The 19,321-nt window shown below is 43.3% G+C and overlaps 1 protein-coding gene across 5 annotated transcripts in view; it reads right to left on the bottom strand.

Moving 5' to 3' along the window:
- The window catches only part of DCLK1 (doublecortin like kinase 1), a 347,358-nt gene that overhangs the window by 77,973 nt on the left and 250,064 nt on the right, over positions 1 to 19,321 (bottom strand). For all 5 annotated transcript variants that reach the window (XM_059144249.1, XM_059144246.1, XM_059144247.1 and 2 more), the window contains exons 5-6: positions 18,179 to 18,295; positions 2,038 to 2,132 (exon numbers count right to left, since the gene is read on the bottom strand). In XM_059144249.1, coding sequence (XP_059000232.1) covers positions 2,038 to 2,132; positions 18,179 to 18,295 — 212 coding nt within the window. The remainder of the gene's footprint in view (positions 1 to 2,037; positions 2,133 to 18,178; positions 18,296 to 19,321) is intronic.

Here is a 19,321-nt window from a genome sequence, read left to right as displayed (position 1 = left end):
TCCCTGAAACAAATGGGATTATTTTTCCCTCTCAAGTAGATGCTTGCACTGGTAGTTTCAATGCCACAGTGAAGACGCTACAAGAGAACCACCCCTTATCATCATTTCCCAAGTGCTGGCAATGTGAATTATAGAAGCCACTGGCCACACAGCTGCTAGTCACCAGAGAGAAATTTCCTGCCTCATCTGGACAAAATCACAGTGACGCCGAGAGTACCGAGGGCAGAAGAAGTAAACTCTAGCCTCATTCTGCCAACCCAGGGACAGCTGGGCAAAGCACTTTGTATCCCCACGATGGAGGTCTCCACAATGAGCAAGCAGGGAGAGAAGCTCAAATCCATGGCAAGGACTCTCAGTCACCATAATTTAGTTTCAGCAACTAAACATGAACATGATCCTGAAGCTGAGTTTAATTTGCTCCAAGGATGGAGAGGGATTCGTATGCCAGGTGTACTAAAGCAGACACTTCAAAAGAGAGACTATTCTTGGGAAGAGCACGACCTGTGCTGTATATGACTGCCCCTCCAGAGGGGGGCCTTGCGGGGTAACATTTACTAGAAAAGAATACCCTCCTTCCTCTTCCTCCACTCAAGGGTAGACGCTTAGGGGCCTCCATGAATTCTGCCAGTTCCTCTTTTAGTAGTTCACTAATGATTCCTGTACTTGAAAACGCCAAACCAGACTGTGGCCAACAACAAAACTCATAGTGAAAACACTCAGATGGAATGGAAGAATTGCGTTTTCTATCTGGAAAGAGCCTCTTTCTCATTTTGTTTTTCCAACTGAGACTCGGAGAGGGTAACAGACTTAGCGAAGGTAACAGCCATTTAGTGGAGGACCCGGTGCCAAAGCTCAGGCCTCGTCAGAGAATCTAAACCCTCGACACCTGAGGCCAGGAGGCTCCGTGGAGAAAGACAGCACAACCTGACACTTGGTGGGCCAGGCGCCAAAGGGACCGGGGTCCGACCGAGTCCCCTGCCCCTGCTTTTAGACGGCGGCACGTGGATGTAAGCTTGCGGGAGGCTTGAAGAGAAGAGCTTCCATCCTGGATGCAGTTTAAAGTTATGGAACTTAGAAGTTTCATTTAAAAGCACATAATAAAAAAAAGCAAACTAAGAATCCAGTCTCTGGGTTCAGAAGCCTCCGAGGAGCCCTTTCTTATTAAAATATTCAGCGAGCGCCATCAGAAAACCTCCCAAGAGCACGTGTTCCTCCCCACCTTGCTCGTGAAATCAGGACAGTAAAAGGCTCTCTGTTCCCTCCTCTGCACCTTCCTCTCCTCGGCACCTTCCCAGCCCGTTAACCCCGCCGTGGTATTACTGGGGAAGACACACAGTGCCAGTGCGAGGGGATAAGAACTGTAGTTCTTCCCCATCCCGAGGCGTGGAGAAACGAACACTCTTTCCAGTAACTTTTTGACTTGGGTCTCCAAGCTCAGTCAACTTCTATCACATTACACAAAAAGCCAATTAAATAAATAAATAAATAAATAATGAAAGAGAAGGCGCTCGATGAGGGTTTCATTCACAAATACACATGTCATCCATGAGACATGGACATCCATCCCCCTGAGCCACGGACCCTAAGCCGCTTGGACCACCATTCTGTGCCAGAAAGCAATTCCCCACCATGACCCCCTTCTCCGAAATGACACTTTTTTTTCCTTTCCCTTCTTCAGGAAGGCTAATGGTCAGTGATGAGGTCTGATGAAACTCATCACAACCACGGAAGCTTGCAAACCAGTGCCAATAACGTCTTTGCCCATTCAGGACAAAAAAAGAGGTGGCGTGCTTAAAAGTGAGGCAGCAACCGTTGTCTCTTCACAGAGTTAAGCTATGGGCAAATTGAGAGAAAATAAAACCCCCGAGTTCTAGCTAAGAGAAACCATAGTCACCGTAAGTGACCTGCCACTGGTCACCGCCTGCCCTCACCTGGTTATTACTTAGAGACAAGCAGGGCTCTTGGGAGCTGGCCCCTGTGTCATACTGCACGGAAGCTCAGGCAGGTCTTAAACAAGGAGCTTGCTTAGTTCCTTACCCTCTGCTTCCGCAGGCTTCCCGGGCTGGTGGGTGATGGGCTTGGCGACTTGCCCGAGCGTGGAGTAGACAGCTGACTACCAGGGGTTCCATTAACTAGAAGCGAAGAATCACAGAGAGAAAAAAAAATGGCTTGTTAAAATTTTTTCATGACACATCGTCTTCTCCGAGAAACAAGCAATTATAGAGGGACATTTGCTAAAATTCCAGACACCTTTCTATCTGTTGTCCTGAAAAACAGCTTCCGGGAATAATCTTCTTCAGAAGTTCATGGTTTTGCTAATCCTGTGCTAATTATAGCATCAGGTTACACAAAAATGCTTAAACACATACTCGGGACAACTTTCCCGATGAATTTATTAACTGCACTGATAGATGTGGTTAAGGTCCTGAGACATTTTCAGTGGGATTCACCCTTCATTCTGTAGTTTAGCTTCCCAGCACCACCCAGTAGGAGTAAATATTAGAAAAGCTCACAAGTGATTTTCCTAGTGCCTTGTTGAAAAAAAAGACCCTTTCTTTTTACAGTTAAGAACTCACTTCTAGAAGCTCCCGTATCCACTTGTGCCCTATATACCCCTCTGGCCTAACTCTGAAGGACCTGCCTTCGACGGGACAAACTAATTGTCACAGACACTCAGGAACTCCTTGCAGTCTGTCTTCACTGCTCCTGAAAAGAAAAGCTGCTTTCTGATAGATTTAAATCACTGGAATTCTCCCCGACTCTCCAGACTTTTATACAACACGATCACTAAATGCCATCAAAGCCACAGAACTCAAGTAAGCAATTCTCTTCTCTAAGTCCCATCACCTCTAGGAACTGATCCCACACTCCGGAGACATGGCTTTTTTAAAGCTAAATGAGGTTGCCCCTCTGCCACCCATACACAGGACAACATTTTCACATGTTTTATATCCACAGTCAATGAAGGAGAATGATTAGCCACGAGCCACACACACACTGTTGAGGGTGCACGAGAAACCTTTTCCATGAAGGAGAGCAAGAATGCATTGAACTTACCTTCTATGAGTTCTAACATGGACACAGTCTTAGGGTTTAACCTGGCAAGAGCAAGAGGCGAGATCCCTTCTCAGCACTAAGCCGAGCGCCCGCGGAACGGGGAGGCGGTTGGATTAGTTAAGGATGGCTAAGGCTGCTCCCAGAGCAAGCTGAATGAGACGCAGGATTCATCAGCAGATGCCTTCTCTGCGTAAGGCTGACGTCTTCCAAGCAGCAGTGGGAGGTGCGGGTTCTGTCTTAGGCTACATCAAAGGTGTCAATTAAGCCTCATACCACAGCCGAGCCACCGGCAGCCCCCACCCCCGACACCACGGATTCCCGGATTCCCGGAAGCTGGAGCTCTCCGTCCTTGGCTCTGAATCAGAATGAAGTGCCTGGGGGGCAAGAGGCCCAGTGACTCATCCGAAAATCAAAATGACAATAACTTCTAAGACCTGGTGACTACCTAGGTGCTAAGGACACCGGCACACCATCAGTGGTCCGGTACAGTGTTTATTGGGTTTTCACAATGTTTGCACAAAAACTTAGTGCCCAAGAGAGTGGGAAGCTCCTTGTTTTGTCATCTCCTCTAAAGATCTTTTCAAAATGTCACAGAACCCATGCCGCCCTCATGTGTCTTTTTCCCTTTGAAGTGTATTTAGCAACGCCTTCAAAACAACAACAAACAACAATGGGGGGGGGCAGGGAAGCACTGAGAAGGCTTTACTTTGCTTGGCATTCTACCGCCCTGTCTCTGTTTAAAGAACAGGGTGCTCAGGCCTCCTCGTACTGGACTTCCAGCCTTCGGCCTCTGCAGGGGCAGGCTGGGACCCAGGCAAGGACTGAGGACCCTTGCGCCTGGGCAGAATTTACAACTAACAAGGCAAGAGATCCCTCTGAGTTGACAGAAAGGCAGGTTCTGTGAAAGTCAGAGTTTCTTTGTCCATTTCTCCACTTTACATCTCTACATCACACCTAAAGGTAACCCAGACTGGGAGGATTTGGGGGGGTGGGCAAATGGGAAAGCAAGCAGATGATTAACATTTTTTACTTTTGATTCACAAATTTTATAAAGCTAATGGGAAACAAAGAAAAAGAGAAAGTGGCTTCCAGGATGACAGCCTTAGCCTTTTCCAAAAGCAAAATAAAACTGCAACATGTTTGCATTTGGTTAAGTACCTGTTCTGTGTGCATCTCAATTTATCAAAGACTTATTTTCTATGCAGCAGTAAATGCACTTAATTAAGCAGGGCTTTTACGAGTGCACTTACAAGCATATGTGTATACATTAGCTCATTTAACACAGTAACTATGAGGCGGGCACTATTCTTTTTAGAGAAGAGGAAACCGAGGCATAAAATGGTAAGTGACTTGACCAACAAATATGGGGACAGAGCCCCAAATATAACTAACACAACCCAGAATTGGCACTCCTCACCACCACATTTCCTAAGGCGCCAGCCTGCTAGTCTGCAGGGAAATCAGAAAACAGAACTAGTAACCACAATAAAGTATTTTGAGGGGGGAGGTTTTGGGTGTCGCCTCTGAAATCCTAACAAACAATGGGGTCAAAGTCGTCCTACACCCTATAGAGAGGGTAAGGAAACCCAAGCTAAGTATTAGTAGGATTTTGCAGGTGAAAGGGGGCACAATGAGGAAAAAGTGTCCCAAGGCCAGGGACTGTTTTGTGGCTGGGCCTGGGGGGAGAGGAGTTTGGTGCACTGAAAAGACCTCAAGAAGTTGGACTAGCTGGGAAATGGGCAGGAGGCAAAGAAACTTACTACTGAAGGTGAAGGAGTTGGTAGGGGTCCCATAAGGCAGGGCTTTAAAATTCATGTTTGATTCTTATCCAAAGGGCAATGACACCCTCTTGAATGATTTTAAGCAGGAACCAGGAGATTAGATTTGTATTTTTAAGAGCTCTCAAGAGCTCTTGCCTGTCAAGAATGGATTAGGGGAGAATAATAAATGGGCTGGGAGCTATCCCTAAGGAGACAGTCTAGGCAGGAGGGAGTATGGCACATTTAAGTGTCCCATAGTTGTAGGGACAGTGTGGCTGGGTCGAGGGTAGTGCCGTGGGGGTAGAGGGAAATGGAAACGTTCAGGAGAGATTTTAGAGGTTCAAAAGTGTAGGACGTGGTAGTCAGTTGGTTGAAGAGGATTAAGGCAAGAAGAGAGGGAGTAAGTTGGGAAGGACACAGAGAATTTGGACATGTGAGACTGAAATAACGTATGTGACATCAATCACGCAGGGGAGGTTGGTAGAATTTGTCCTGTTTTCAATGCAGTAACTTGCCCAAAGATGAACGTTTGGAAAGGTCTCATTTATATCTTCTCAAAGAACGGCACACTTTCCCCATGAGTGGCCTGTCCTGACACGTCAGGTTGTGCCTAGAACTTTTGTCCCCCGTCTTCAGGGCTAAGGACCTCTGGGTTTTTCTTCTCTCTCATAGGGACGCCTCCTTCTTCTAAAGCCCCTGGACTCAGGGTTTCTCCTTCGGTTGCCCTCTCTCCAGAAAGAGAAAGCTCAAGTGCCAAACAAGCCATTTACGATCATCCAGTCTTGGAACACAACCTGCTTCAAAGTCAGAACGGCCTGTATTCTTAGGGTCAGAGTTTCTATTCAGACTCTTCCTCTTGGCCACCTAAAAAGCATCTGCAACCTCTTAAAAACGGTTCTTGACATCCAGACACTCCCACACACCTTACTGTTGAATCACTGCCGGAATACATAATTTTATTTCATAAGTACGGCTGACACATGGATTGAGTTCAGGTAATACCCAAAGTGTCCGAATGCCAGCAGAGACGGCTTTGCTACCTATTTAGTAGAACTTCTTAAAAATTCAAGAAACAAATGGCATTCCTTTACAGAGTTAAGTATTCCTTTACTAAAGGATTCCGTATTTCAAAGGGGGAAAACGTCAACTCAGTGTGGTTGTTTTTAAGTGGGCAAGCAGGTCTAAGGATATGTCTGGGTTCATTTTTCCTTTAGTCCTGGATCCCTCACTCTTCTCGTGACATCCTGAATGAGAAGGGCTAAACTTTAGGCTGGGTTATTCACAGATCCCATGATGATCAATCATGTAACTGGCCCCAAAGAGCTGTGTATGAAAAGCCCTAGTTTGTGCCCCTGCCTTTTGTCCAACTGGGCCATTGACCCGAGCCCACTGGGGACACAACAGCATGAACTGGTCACTGGATGTTACTCCTCCCAAAGGATCCAGCCGCAACTTTCCCTTTATCATTTCAGAGAGATGATCCTACTCTATTTTACTCACTGAAGTCATAATTCGGGGCCCTATAATTAATCAGTCAGCACACACAGTGTGCACCACATACTTATAGGTGTCCGACTCTGTTCATTGGCCCCTGATTCCCAAAACTTACTGAATAGGAAGTTACTTTAAAAAAAAATCTCTAGAATTCAGAAACACTTGGTTTATTTTTATGAATTCATTGTTCCTTTTAAATGACTAGACCCACAGGTATATTAATTTAGTAATGCCTTTGTGAACTTAAAGGGTCTCCTCTCTTTACAGTTTTGGTCTTAAAAGTCTCAGACCACATGTGGAAGCTAAATATTTAAATGTCTCAAACTGGTTCTGAAATCCCAGCAATCTCCAAGCAAGATTACCTAATTACAAGGTCACTTTTTATTGTTACTTAAAAAAAAATTTTTTTTTTAAGATTTTATTTATTTATTTGACAGATCACAGATAGGCAGAGAGAGAGGAAGGGAAGCAGACTCCCTGCTGTGCAGAGAGCCCGATGTGGGGCTCTGATCCCAGGACCCTGGGATCATGACCTGGGCCGAAGGCAGAGGCTTTAACGCACGGAGCCACCCATTTCCCCTTCCAAGGTCACTTTTTAGACACAAACATCTACCCTGTCCTTCCCCGACCTCCTTTCTGCACATAAGGTGGCTCGTGTATTTGTGCTGCTGCCCTTGCAGCACAGGGAACCCGGCTGTGGATCTAGAGGGTTAGGGATTCAGGCGTGTTTTTGAGATCTAAGTGCTTGCCTTAGACTTTCTCTCATTCCCTGATCATGGAGGAGGCTATGGATACTCTAAGATCTCTTTCCCCAGCCCTTGTCCATTGCTTGCCACATTATTGAGAAGAAGAAAAAGAAACAAAAGGCAGATGGGGTCAAATAAGGCCAAGAGAAAACAGACAGCTATCTCATGGGGTGGAGGGTTGCGGGACTCTTGGGGAAGATGCTTTTTCCTAATTCTGTCTTCATAGATGCTCAACCCACAGGTGAGGTGGATCTCTAAATTTCTCTGTTTATCTACATTTCTTTTTTTTTTTTTAAGATGTATTTATTTATTTGGGTGGGGGAGGGGCAGAGGGAGAGAGAGAGAAGGTCTTAAGCAGACTCTGCACTGAGCACAGAGCCCAGCCTGAGGCTCGATCTCATGACACAGATCACAACCTGAGCTGGCACTAAGAGTCAGTCACTTAACCAACTGCACCACCCAGGCGCCCCTACATTTCCTTCTTAAACTGAAACAATGGGTCCAATTCAAATGGACTGTCTGCTGAGAATAATGGGAATTGGGGAGTCCACAGAAACTGTGGAGATATGGGAAGTGACCTGGCTCTATGAATTATTATTATATTTTTTAATCAAAGAGACACAGAGAGAGACAGCACAAGCAGGGGGAGTGGCAGGCAGAGGGAGAAGCAGGCTCGGCTGAACAAGGAGCCTGATGTAGGACTTGATCCCAGGACCTTAGGATTGTGAACTGAGCCAAAGGCAGCCCCTTAACTGGCTGAGCCACACAGATGCCCATATGAATTAATTTTTTTAATAAATATTTGTAAAAAGACCCTTGAACACCAGGAAACCTAGGCAACTTAAACAGATTCTAGTACTTCTCAATTCACTCATCTGGTCCATTTAACCAGTACTTACTGTGAACTTGGAAGCACACAGAACATAGAGTGTGTAAAGAACTCCTGTTCTCAGAAACCTTATACCTAGGAGGGTGATAGGATATGTCACCTACAGACTAGGAGCCAAATCATTGTCACAGATGTCACAGGTTGAGAAGAACCTAAACAGCAAGGTGATCAGGGGATCACCTTCAATGGAGGTCATCTGGGCCAACTGGGTGTGTGCCCTTTGGACAGCTGAAGGGGCAGAAGAAGGCTCCTCGGATTCTGAAAGGTGCAAGTACAAAAGCCCCAGGGGTATCTGGTAGCAGTGTAAATTAGCTCACAGGATGAAGCTTACGTCCAGAGGAAAAGGGGGAGATAGAGCTGGAAAAGAAGACTGGCCAAATCAAGAAAGTTCTTCCTATGAGAATAAGGAGTTTAGACTTTATTGGGCAGACACTAAGTCATGGCAATGAGTCTGACATCAGTGTGCAAAGCAGATGTAAAGGACAGAGAAAAAAAGCGGGGAGGAGGCCACCTAGCAAGCAGGTTCTGTAGCCTGTGAGAAGTTGGAGCCCTAGGACAGCACTGCAAAGAGGAAGCCAGGAAGACTAGTGACAAACTGAATATAGAAGAGGAGGGGAGAGTTGAAGAGGATTTCAGGGGAAAAGGGGAAAAATTTAATTCAGCAATAAAAGAGGGTCATTGGGAGACCTCTGATTTAAAACTATGAAAATGTGGGGCACCTGGGTGGCTCAGTAGCTTGAGCATCTGGCTTGTGATTTCAGCTCAGGTCGTGATCTCAGGGTCATGGAATGGAGCCCTGCGTCAGGCTCTGTGCCCAGTGGAGAGTCTGCTTCAATCTCTCTCTCTCTCTTCCCCTTTGCCCCTCTCCCTACTCATGCATGCTTTCTCTCTAAAATAAATGAATGAATCATTAAAATAATACAAATTAAAATTATGAAAATGCGTCAGCTGGGATCCCAGAACAGGCTGTGGTTATTTTGAAGGAACTAGGTGTGTAAGGGTACCTTAGATCAAGGTGGATGAGGGTCCTGGGACCGAAGGGCTCTCAGCTCCTCTGGTCCCCAAGTGGGTGCTACAGGGTTCTGTAGGATGGCCTGCCCTTACAGCTGAGCCTGGGAGTCAGACCTGGAGCAATTCTATAGTGACCCCCTCTCCCCCACCGGGGACAACGTGCCTGGAGGGTCCTCCACTGCCATATGGGTTTGCCTGCTAAAATGGATCTTTCAAAGGTCACCAGTGATGTCCTTGCTGCTAAGTCCTATGACCACCTCTCAGTTCTCATGCTACTAGACTTAACATCATTTTTGGCCTCTCCCTTCATCTTGAAACTTTCTGCCCTGTGCCTTCTGTCACTGCTCTGTCGAGATTCTCCTGTCTCTTCCGATGTGCTCTTGTAATTTCAGACGGTCACCATGCTTCCGTGTCCATCCTTACTCTACGAACCTTTCATTGGAATGGAGGGAGAGGCATCCTGCATTTCTAGTATTTAAATCATTATTATATGCCACGATCTCCCAAATATCTATCATTGGTTCAAATTTGACTCAAACATAGCTCCTTATTCCTAATTGCCTACTGATGTTTCCAAAATAACGCACACTCCACACATCTGAAATGGACTCACCCACCCCTCTGCCTCAATGCTCAAACCTGCTCCTCAACGCTGATTCCTTTCTCCTTTTCTGGCCTCATGTCCAGTTAAATTCCTGATTCATTTCCTTTTCAAAGTCTACGCCATTCCCATCATTGCTCTTTAAATTCCAGCCCGACAATTTCTTTCCAGGATAACTGCAGCGGCCTCATGGAGCCTTCCATGACCCTTGGCCCCTTGTGTAGCCATTCTCTCTACTACTGTAACACTGTTCCTAAAATTCAAATAAAAATCAAATCATGGTCTTACTAAAATTCTCATTCATCCCCTAATATCTACAACAAAACATGCCTTCATGAGCCCATGCAATCCACAACCAATGTGGCTACCACCACCTTCTCCAACCCTTTCTTCCAATCTATCATCTGTTTTTATCGGACTAGCCACTGTTCCTTAAGTACGCCATACACTTTCATGCCTTTGGGCCTTACCTCACATTGTTTCTTCAAGTGGTGATGTCATCCTGGCAGGATCCTTCAATTTGTTAAGTCCTTTTCTCTTGGAAGTTTTCCTTGACCCCACGAATGAGACCTAACCCTTTCCTCCTCTGGGCTGTCATGGCACTTTCTACACTATTACAGTTATATGGTGTATATATATATGCTTATCTCCCAATTTGAAGGCCAAAGTATAAGCAACTTGAAGACAAGAAGAGTGGTTGAATCATCTTTGTATCCTTGGGACTGGATACACACCTGGAACACAGCAGATGTTCAGGAAATATTCTTTTAATTAATATGGGGCTTTTCCAGTGAGGAGTTCATAAAGGCAACTGCTATAGGCTGCTGTCTGCCCCCTACAGAGAGTGGGTCAAGATAATGGTTCAAAGCTTTGAAGAGTACCTTTGGAGACACTCACCAGTTGAGGGTGAGCACTAGCAGGAACTGATAGGTGCAGGGACAGAGAATGGAAGGAGGACTGAGCTTTACATGCAAGAGAAAATTCTAAAAACACAAGGGATGACTCATCAACCCCCCATTGATCTTCTTGGTGAATTTGGTTTTCAAGAATTCCCTCAGAACCCTAAAACAGCAAAGATCCTCCATAGAATGTATAAGACTGAAATCTAAATTGTAGGAAAGGACTAAGCTAACAAAAAATAATAGTCAGAAATCTGCCTTTGAAGGTGTTTGATACAAATCAAAAAAAGTTGACATATTGGATTAGAAAGCTGATTAAAATTCCCTTTGCTTCCCCAGCTTTGATTCCTGTCTTATCTACATATGTTGCATAAAATATTTTTATAGAACTGTAAAAAAGGAAAATCTGAATAGCATAAATAAGAAAACTTCAGGATTTCCAGAGTCATATATAAGTGTGAAGCCCGGGGAGAACAGAATGGTGCTTCAGTCATGGTAGAAGGTCATTAACTAAGTCACTCAACTTTTCCCTCCATCATACATTTACCCTTGTATCTCCACCACGCAGCACTGCTGGTCAATGGTGGAATCTCAGTGCATATTGGATGAATGAATGGTTGTTGCAGGAGGGTTCCTGCCTTAGACAACAAACTTGTAAAGGGCAAGAAAGTGCATCAGCTGTGCTTGAATTGATGGCACCCACTGGGTCTCTATTATGTTTGCCATTGGCTTTACAGAGAGTCTAAAGAGGTGTTATTTTATGATAAAGAGGTGACCATCTGTTTAAATGGAAATAAAAATTCTAAAGCAAACATAAAATCCCGAAGTTCTTATAAGTGATCCATGAGGAGGTCAAAATTTTTAAATCTGTTAGTTTTAAGGACTGCCATAATGAAAATTCAAGGTAGGTAAATGTGGTTTTCTTTACTTTTAATGTTTATCTTTAATATTAAGAAACCAATATAAAGCAAAACTAAACATCCGTTTTTATTGAAAAAAATTAGTGCATAGTATACTTTTATTCTGGAGATATTTTGTTTTAACTTCCTTGTGCAGATAAAGGAATTTGTTTAAAAGAATTTCACTTTTAAATTACACATTTTATGAGACGTCTGTGTTCCAAAGATAAACACACATGAATAAAGATTCAACCCATATTAAATACTCTTTATGGTACTTTTATATATTCTTGTTTCTTTAAGAAGCAACTAAAAACCACTTTTCCCATTCCTTAGTGATAACCGCATTCAATCGTCTGGGGGCTCATTACTCTTCATCTGTGTTATTAAGGCTCCTGGTCTCTCTTTTTCTTCGAGTTTCAATTGCCTTTTCAGACTCTCTCTGTGAAGGAGATTAATAATAATTCAACAGGTATGTGAGTTATGTTATCTATAAATTATTTAGGGGGCTTGACCTATGTGCTTCTTGAGCATACAGGCTGTTTCTTTCATCTCTGTATTATCAGTGCCTAGTAAATGCCTGTACTTCTTGCTTCTGATGTGTCAATGAACACCTTACATTAATAAATCATCTCTAGCTTCTTTCAGTTCCAAGAAGAAGAATGAGTAAGGGACGAAGGGAAGATTTACAGGGGATTCTCATTCTTGTTCTACCACTGACTTACAAGGGAAAGTTTCTGTCTACCACTGACCATACATCATGAGGTTGGAGTGAATTCATTTCACCTCCTGGAATGCTGGTCCTGGGACGAATACTTGGGCTTCTATTGCAAAGTGTTATGTTGTTGTAAATTGCACTGTTAAACTAGGTACTGTATTAGTGATTTCCTGGAGATCAAGTCTCTCATAAATAGAGGTGAAGAAACAGGTATCAAGGATGGCTAGCCTGCCTGGTCTGAAGCACTGGCAGCCCCAGGCACCAGCCTGGAGCTGCCATGATTAACTCTTATCACTCTGGGCCAAGCAGTTACCCCAGCCCTCACTGCTTCCTCATTTCTAAAAACAGGCTATATTATTATATAACAAATAATATTATCGTGTCTTGATTGTAGTTGGAAGTTGGTTAGGAGAATCAAAAAAGATCAAAGACAGAAAAATCCCATGTAAACTCTGATGTATTTAAATATAAGTTAAGAGTATTATCATGAACAGTAGCATGGCATGAAAACTGAGCAAATCCCAACTTTGTACTCTGCTCTAATCTCTGTATAATGTAGGATGATGAATATTGGAAGTAGAAACTGAACAACTGAAACAAAAATGATTTCAAACTTTGAGTTGATGTTTTAGGGGGAGAAACCTAGATTCTTTAATGTTAGAAAGTCAGGTTCATTGGTGATAATTGGGTTTGGGGCCACATCAGCACTTTTAGGGGTATGGAAGTAAAATTATCCACGTTCTAGTCTTTATGATTTCTGAAAAACAGGGAATAGGCCATTTTAAGAAAATGGTGATGCAATTAATGTAGAGATAATTCAGTGTTTCTTTCTGCTGGTTTAAGGGCCATGCTTGAGTGAAGCTGGGAGTCTTAGGCTAGCACAGTGGAGGGCACTGAGGCAGGCATTCCCTTGATACCTATCATCTGTGACTGCCCAGAAAAGAAATGGAAACTGGACTTCCTAAACTCTGGGCTCAGGGAAATAGAGCGGTCTTGGGAACGTTGACATAAGCCACAAATTTGTGACTGGGTATTGCTGCTCTGTAAACCTCTCTCTTTAGAATCATCCAGAGGAAGGTGATAAGATTTGGCAGCAAGTCAGAGTCAAGGGACAGTCATTGCCTATTATAAGCTGTTACACAACAAAGAAATGGTTGCATGGCATACTTTCTAGATCAAAATACAAAACTTTCTATGCATAAAGGCCTTACGTTAAACAAAATGCGACCAGTGCCCCTTAATTAATTTTGACCTAGAAGGTAAAAAATACCTCGAGTGAAGTTTAATTTTAGAATGGATTCCGGTTTTCCATATAAAGTATCATGTCATCTGCGAAGAGAGAGAGTTTGACTTCTTCTTTGCCATTTGAATACCTTTTATTTCTTTTTGTTGTCGGATTGCTGTTGGTAGGATGGTTTCAGATTCTACTCTCTTAATGGAAATGACAGTACCCGGCAGGGGCACACCTATCATAAATTCCAAGTTAGTGCTGGTCAGATCAACCAGATTTTAACTTAAGTTGAAAGGGCTCAGGGAAACAAAAGAGAAATGCTTGTTTGAAAAAAATCTATTGATTCTGAGGTTCATGCATCCTTCCCATTTTAAACTATTAATTTTTTTAAAAGATTTTATTTGACAGAGAGAGAGAGATCAAAAGTAAGCAGAGAGGCAGGCAGAGAGAGGGGGGGAAGCAGGTTCCCTGCTGAGCAAAGAGCCCGATGTGGGGCTCAATCCCAGGTCCCTGAGATCACGACCTGAGCCGAAGGCAGAGGCTTAACCCACTGAGCCACCCAGGCACCCCATCATCCTTTCCATTTTAAACTTCTAAAAAGGATAGTTACAACTGTTGGCAGTGACGAATAGAAATACATTCATTACATTTGTCTGTCTGCTTTTTAGAGTTTCTGAAAGTACTTTTGGTAAATGATACACTCATCTATATTTATAAGATTATAATTAGATATATTAGATATATTATATTTATAAGACTTATATAATCTTAGAGATGCTGAGTAGTGATTATGTTACCAGTTAATCCTAAAGCGCAATAAACGTCCTGTATTCATAATTATCTTTTTAAAATTAGATTCATGATTCTTTTTTGTAAACTCAAATTTTAGATTCATTTTTGGAGTAGAACAGGTTTTTCACTATTTGCAAAGTTATTTCTGAGTCGCAAAAATTCTCTCTCCATGTTTTTCTCTTGCGTTCCCTCATTCAATCTTGGCTGCCACAAATCAGACAGAAAATGCAAGGACACTTCTTTTGCATCTATAGTAAAAAGCTCAGCAGCAGACCGTAACTACTCCAGATTCATGATAACATTCTTCAACATGTGTACGATAATCTGACTTATCCCTCTTCCTTGACTTATGAGGACTAAATAGAAACAGAAAAAAAAAATTCTGCCCAAACCTAGGAGCACTTCACTGCCAGCCCACAGGTCTTAAATATAAAACCTGTTAAACGAATAAACAAACAAAAATAAAAGTAGAGCTAGACCCATAAATACCGAGAACAGACTGATGGTTGCTAGAGGGAGGGAGTTGGGGGATGGGCAATATGGGTGAAGGGGACTGGGGGAAGCAGGCTTCCAGTTAAGGAACGAATAAGTCACGGGGATAAAAGACACAACACAGGGAATGTAGTCAATGGCATTGTATGGTGTTGTTTGGTGACAGATGGGAGCCACACTGTGGAGAGCACATCACAATGTATAGACTTGTCAAATCACCATGCTCTACACCTGAGATGAATGCAACATTGTGTCAACCCTACTTCAATTAAAAAAAATAAAAATAAATCAACATTTTAAAAACTGTTAAAAACAATCACAACAGGGGTGCCTGGGTGGCTCAGTGGATTAAGCCTCTGCCTTTGGCTCAGGTCATGATCCCAGGGTCCAGGGATCAAGCCCCACATTGGGCTCTCTGCTTGGCAGGGAGCCTGCTTCCCCCCTCTCTCTCTCTGCCTCTCTGCCTACTTGTGATCTCTGTCTGTCAAATAAATAAATAAAATCTTAAAAAAAAATCACAACAAGAAGTCAATAGCTATAGTGCTTAAATAATGCATATTGATTCTGTTGAAATAGCCATACTGTAAAAGACAGAAGAATTTGGCTAATCATGTGTTATTAGATATTTACCCCATTACACCTGGTATATACTAAGAAAAAAGAGAGAAAAGATAAGAAAACTTTGTCAATGTCAGACTCGTTTTGGATTGGGGACTAATTTTGTTTTTTTAATGTCGTTATTTTTAATATTATTGCTAATGTTTCGTGTACTATGGGGCTTCTTTCTCCTTTCCATGTTATACTAAAGAGCCAAGATTTTAGGGGCAACAGGCTGGCTAGGCCCAAGATCTCTTTCTTCCTTACTGCTCCATGGGGGTTCACTGGATAGCCCAGGTTTGCTCAAAGGAAATGAGCAGTGTTCTTTGGTCCAGACTGAACCTGTTCCAAAGAGCTCAGTTTTAACCTATGGGCTGGTTTATGAACAAGCTTAGTCAACAAGGTTAATTTGTGGACCTCTACAAATGTGGTCTGTGTGTAGGTGGTATCTCTCTTGAAGGCAAAGACTTTCCCCCATATCTGTTTCCAGAAAAGGGTGGTCTTCAGACCGAAATTCTCTCTTGCCCCAGGTAATCGGTTCTCTGAAAGTGGGTCATTGTAACCTGGGTCTATACTTCATGGTGTCTAGAGCTCTGCTCTTGGGTTGCAAGGGTTAAAGATGGACATTGCCCCTTGGAAGCAAGCAGAGGCGTGGAAAGGAAGTCATCCCTGTCATGCCAATAAAGGAAGATTAGCAAGCTGTATCTTTCACTAGATTATGCACAGTCAGATGACTCCATGTATTTATTTCCCTCTTGATATCTGTATTTCATTAATTCTCAAACTTGGACGAGCATTGGATTCACCTGGAGGGCTTATGAAAACCTAGATGGCTGGGCCCTTGCTCCAGAGTTTCTGATTCAGTGGGTCTGCGAAGGGGCTCATCAAGACTGCATTTCTTTTCTTTTTTTCCTTCCTTCCTTCCTTCCTTCCTTCCTTCTTTCCTTCCTTCCTTTCCTTTCCCTTTCTTCCTTCCTTCCGTCTTCTTTCTTTCAGACTTTATTTATTTATTTAACAGAGAGAGAGCACAAGTAGGCAGATCAGCAGGCAGAGGGAGCGGGAGAAGCGGGCTCTCTGCTGAGCAGGGAGCCCGATGTGGGGCTCGATCCCAGGCCCCCCGCGATCATGACCTGAGCCGAAGGCAGACACTTAACTGACTGAGCCACCCAGGTGCCCCAAGACTGCATTTCTAACACGTGCTCAGGGGATGGTGCTATTGCTGGTACAGGGAGACACATTTTGGGAACCACTTTCTGAACCCACTGATTCTCATCATATGGTGCAAAGACCATCTGATTAAAAATCGTCTAAAATACTTGCTAAAACATAGGTTTGTGGAAGTTTATGGCCCTCGGTCAGAATCTGGGGCGGCCGTCAGAATGACCTTTACTGAACTCCCAGGTGACATTCATGCACTCTGAACTTTGAGTCTCAATACCTTACCCGTTAGCAAGTCTCATTTCAGGGTTCTATCCAGTCTGGGTGAGCTACGTCATACTAAGGAAGGAGTTCTCAGCCCACCCTTACACGAGGAGGAGCCAAAAATCTGCATCTTAGCGCCAGCTATGACATGAGACACATTCCCTGGCTGGTTACAACATAGGACATGCTGTGAGGAGGCAGTGGCTGCCCATTGTTAACCACTCTTTGCGGGAGATTCAAAAGAGAAGATCTTTGGACACCTGTCTAGGAAAGAGCTATAACTAGTAAAAGTCCAGAGAGAAGGTAAATCTCAGAGAACCAAGTTGAGCTAGGTGTTCCGGCTAGCCAGCTTATGAAGAGCTCCTTTTTCCAAGACTCACTTTGGAGGTTATAGTATTATTTTTTATTAGGAAAAACAGATCATAGCTCCTCTATTTTTAAGGCTGGAGGTATAACGTACACTGTAGTGTAAGAGCTGGTGAAGGATGCCAGAGGCAGGCCTTGGAGCCCCAACTTAGAGATCTTTGGATATGCCTCTGGGGCCACACTGGTGGTTACAAGAAGGCCTCCGTGTAGGCCCCAAAGGTCTTTGCCTCTGTTTATAAGAGCTTCTCTGTCTGCATGAGATTAGGGACAATCACCTGGATATATGTATTGTTTAATAATTCCCATTTAGGGGCATCAGTGTGGCTCAGTGGATTAAAGCCTCTGCCTTCGGCTCGGGTCATGATCCCAGGGTCCTGGGATCAAGCCCCATATCAGGCTCTCTGCTCAGCAGGGAGCCTGCTTCCTCCTCTCTCTCTCTGCCTGCCTCTTGTCATCTCTATCTGTCAAATAAATAAATAAAATCTTTTAAAAATTTCCCATTTAACAGTTTATATGATTTAACAAATAATTCCCTTCGACAGTGAAAAACACCTTATTCCTGAAATCAGACAGAAAAAAGGAAAAACCAAACCCAACCCAACAGACACCTAATGGCCGCATGTCATTTTTAAGACCAAAGAAGAAAGATGCAGGGCTGAGATGGTCATTTCCTGAGTCTACCTCCTGTTCTAGCACCAGCACCAGAGCCGCTGCAGCTTTCCTTGACCCAGGCTTGCATTCCCACTGCTTTTAGCTCCAGAGTTGTGTTGGGGTCCAAAGTAAAACAGGTGTTACACGCAAGTTTAGCAAAGACAGATTGGAAACTCCTCATAAGCCAGACCCACACAGAATAAACGTCTTGACGGAGACTTGTAGAGTTGGGAGCTCTTAACCTGAAAAACTGATTTTTTTTTTCTTTTTTTTTTTTTTTTAGTAGAAATGAAGCAAGTCAGTGGTATACTTCTATTTGTGGGCAAATCGGGGTTTGCCGAGTCTTTGCTAAGTAAGTTTTCCCAAGCTCGATGCTTTTTCTTAAAGCTAACCTGTTAGACTCTGGCAAATCTGTTCCACCACTCCAACTTGTTCTAAAATTGTAAACCAGAATCTCCTCTATCTTAAAAACCTCATACTCTGGGCTTCATACACCCTCTGCTCATCACGCGTCAGAAACAAGACAGTTTCTTCATCTCTGTCGACGTTTTACCTGAGCTGGTTGAGGCAGGGGATTTGCTGCGCCTGGAAGGTCCTGGGCTCTTGGTGGTGCTCCTGCGGGATGATGAAGCTATTTTGGTGTAAGAAGTGGACTTCACCACTCGACATTCTGGGGGAAAGAACAACAACCACAGGTCATTACAGGATCATGGCACAAATCATTCAAAATGCACAATGCACAGTAAACCTGGAGACAGACATATCTGGCCCCCCTCAGTCCTATCGAATTCCTGCCAGTGCCAATTCCTGCCACTGCTTATCTAGAACAAAAGAACCAAGAAAACAATGAGAAAAGGGCACAGTGGGCGTTTTAGACATTGAAGTAAATAATATTCTAAGCCTTCTAGTTTACCTTGTTTACAATGATATTTTGGAGAGATGAGGGGTAATAGCTTGGTAGAAGGGGTGCATTTGTTGGTTTCTCTCCACCCACCTCCTGCGTTATTTGGGTACATGTGTTTCTTTCAGGATAGATCGTTTTTTCTTCCAAGAAAAATGTTAGACGAAAGGTCAATCTCATAAACCAAGATATGTTGATGGAGGCTTCCACCCATCAGGTCCCAACGTACTGCTCTTGGGAATCCTTGCAGTGGTAGCAATGGATTTTTTTTTTTAACCGTATGTGAGAAATGACAGCATTCACTCAAAAGCGGTAAACTCGGCGAAGAGATGACTTCACCCTGCTACAAGGACACCGTGTGAGTGTGCGCCATCACACAACTGTGCTTATAGGACGGTTCTTGGCCTGAGGACGTAAAACAACTTTACTTTTATTATATTTAAATCTTTGGTGTTTGTGTTCTTGAAATTTAACAGTAAACATCTTCAATAGCAGAGAGTTTTTTATTTCCTTCCAAGTGGGCTGCACTGACCAATCACAATGTTGTGTAAATCTACCCATCTTATTCTGAAGAAACCACTTTTAAGAACTAAAAAATATTTTTATGCTTGTACTGATAATCAGTGTTCACTGTGGGTAGAAAAGTATAGAGGATATTTAAAAAACCCTTTCCGGTGATACTTTTTTTTTTTTTTTTTGAGGGTGGTATACAGACTAAAATTTTCTAGAATTTTTTTCTACTCAGTTTCTATTTAAACAACTTTGGGATTAGTCTGTATATGTTGATCTGCTACT

This window comes from Mustela lutreola, chromosome 13 (genome assembly GCF_030435805.1).
Source record: "Mustela lutreola isolate mMusLut2 chromosome 13, mMusLut2.pri, whole genome shotgun sequence".
In the NCBI taxonomy this organism is placed as follows: Eukaryota; Metazoa; Chordata; class Mammalia; order Carnivora; family Mustelidae; genus Mustela; species Mustela lutreola.
This window is presented reverse-complemented; position numbering and strand designations above follow the sequence as displayed.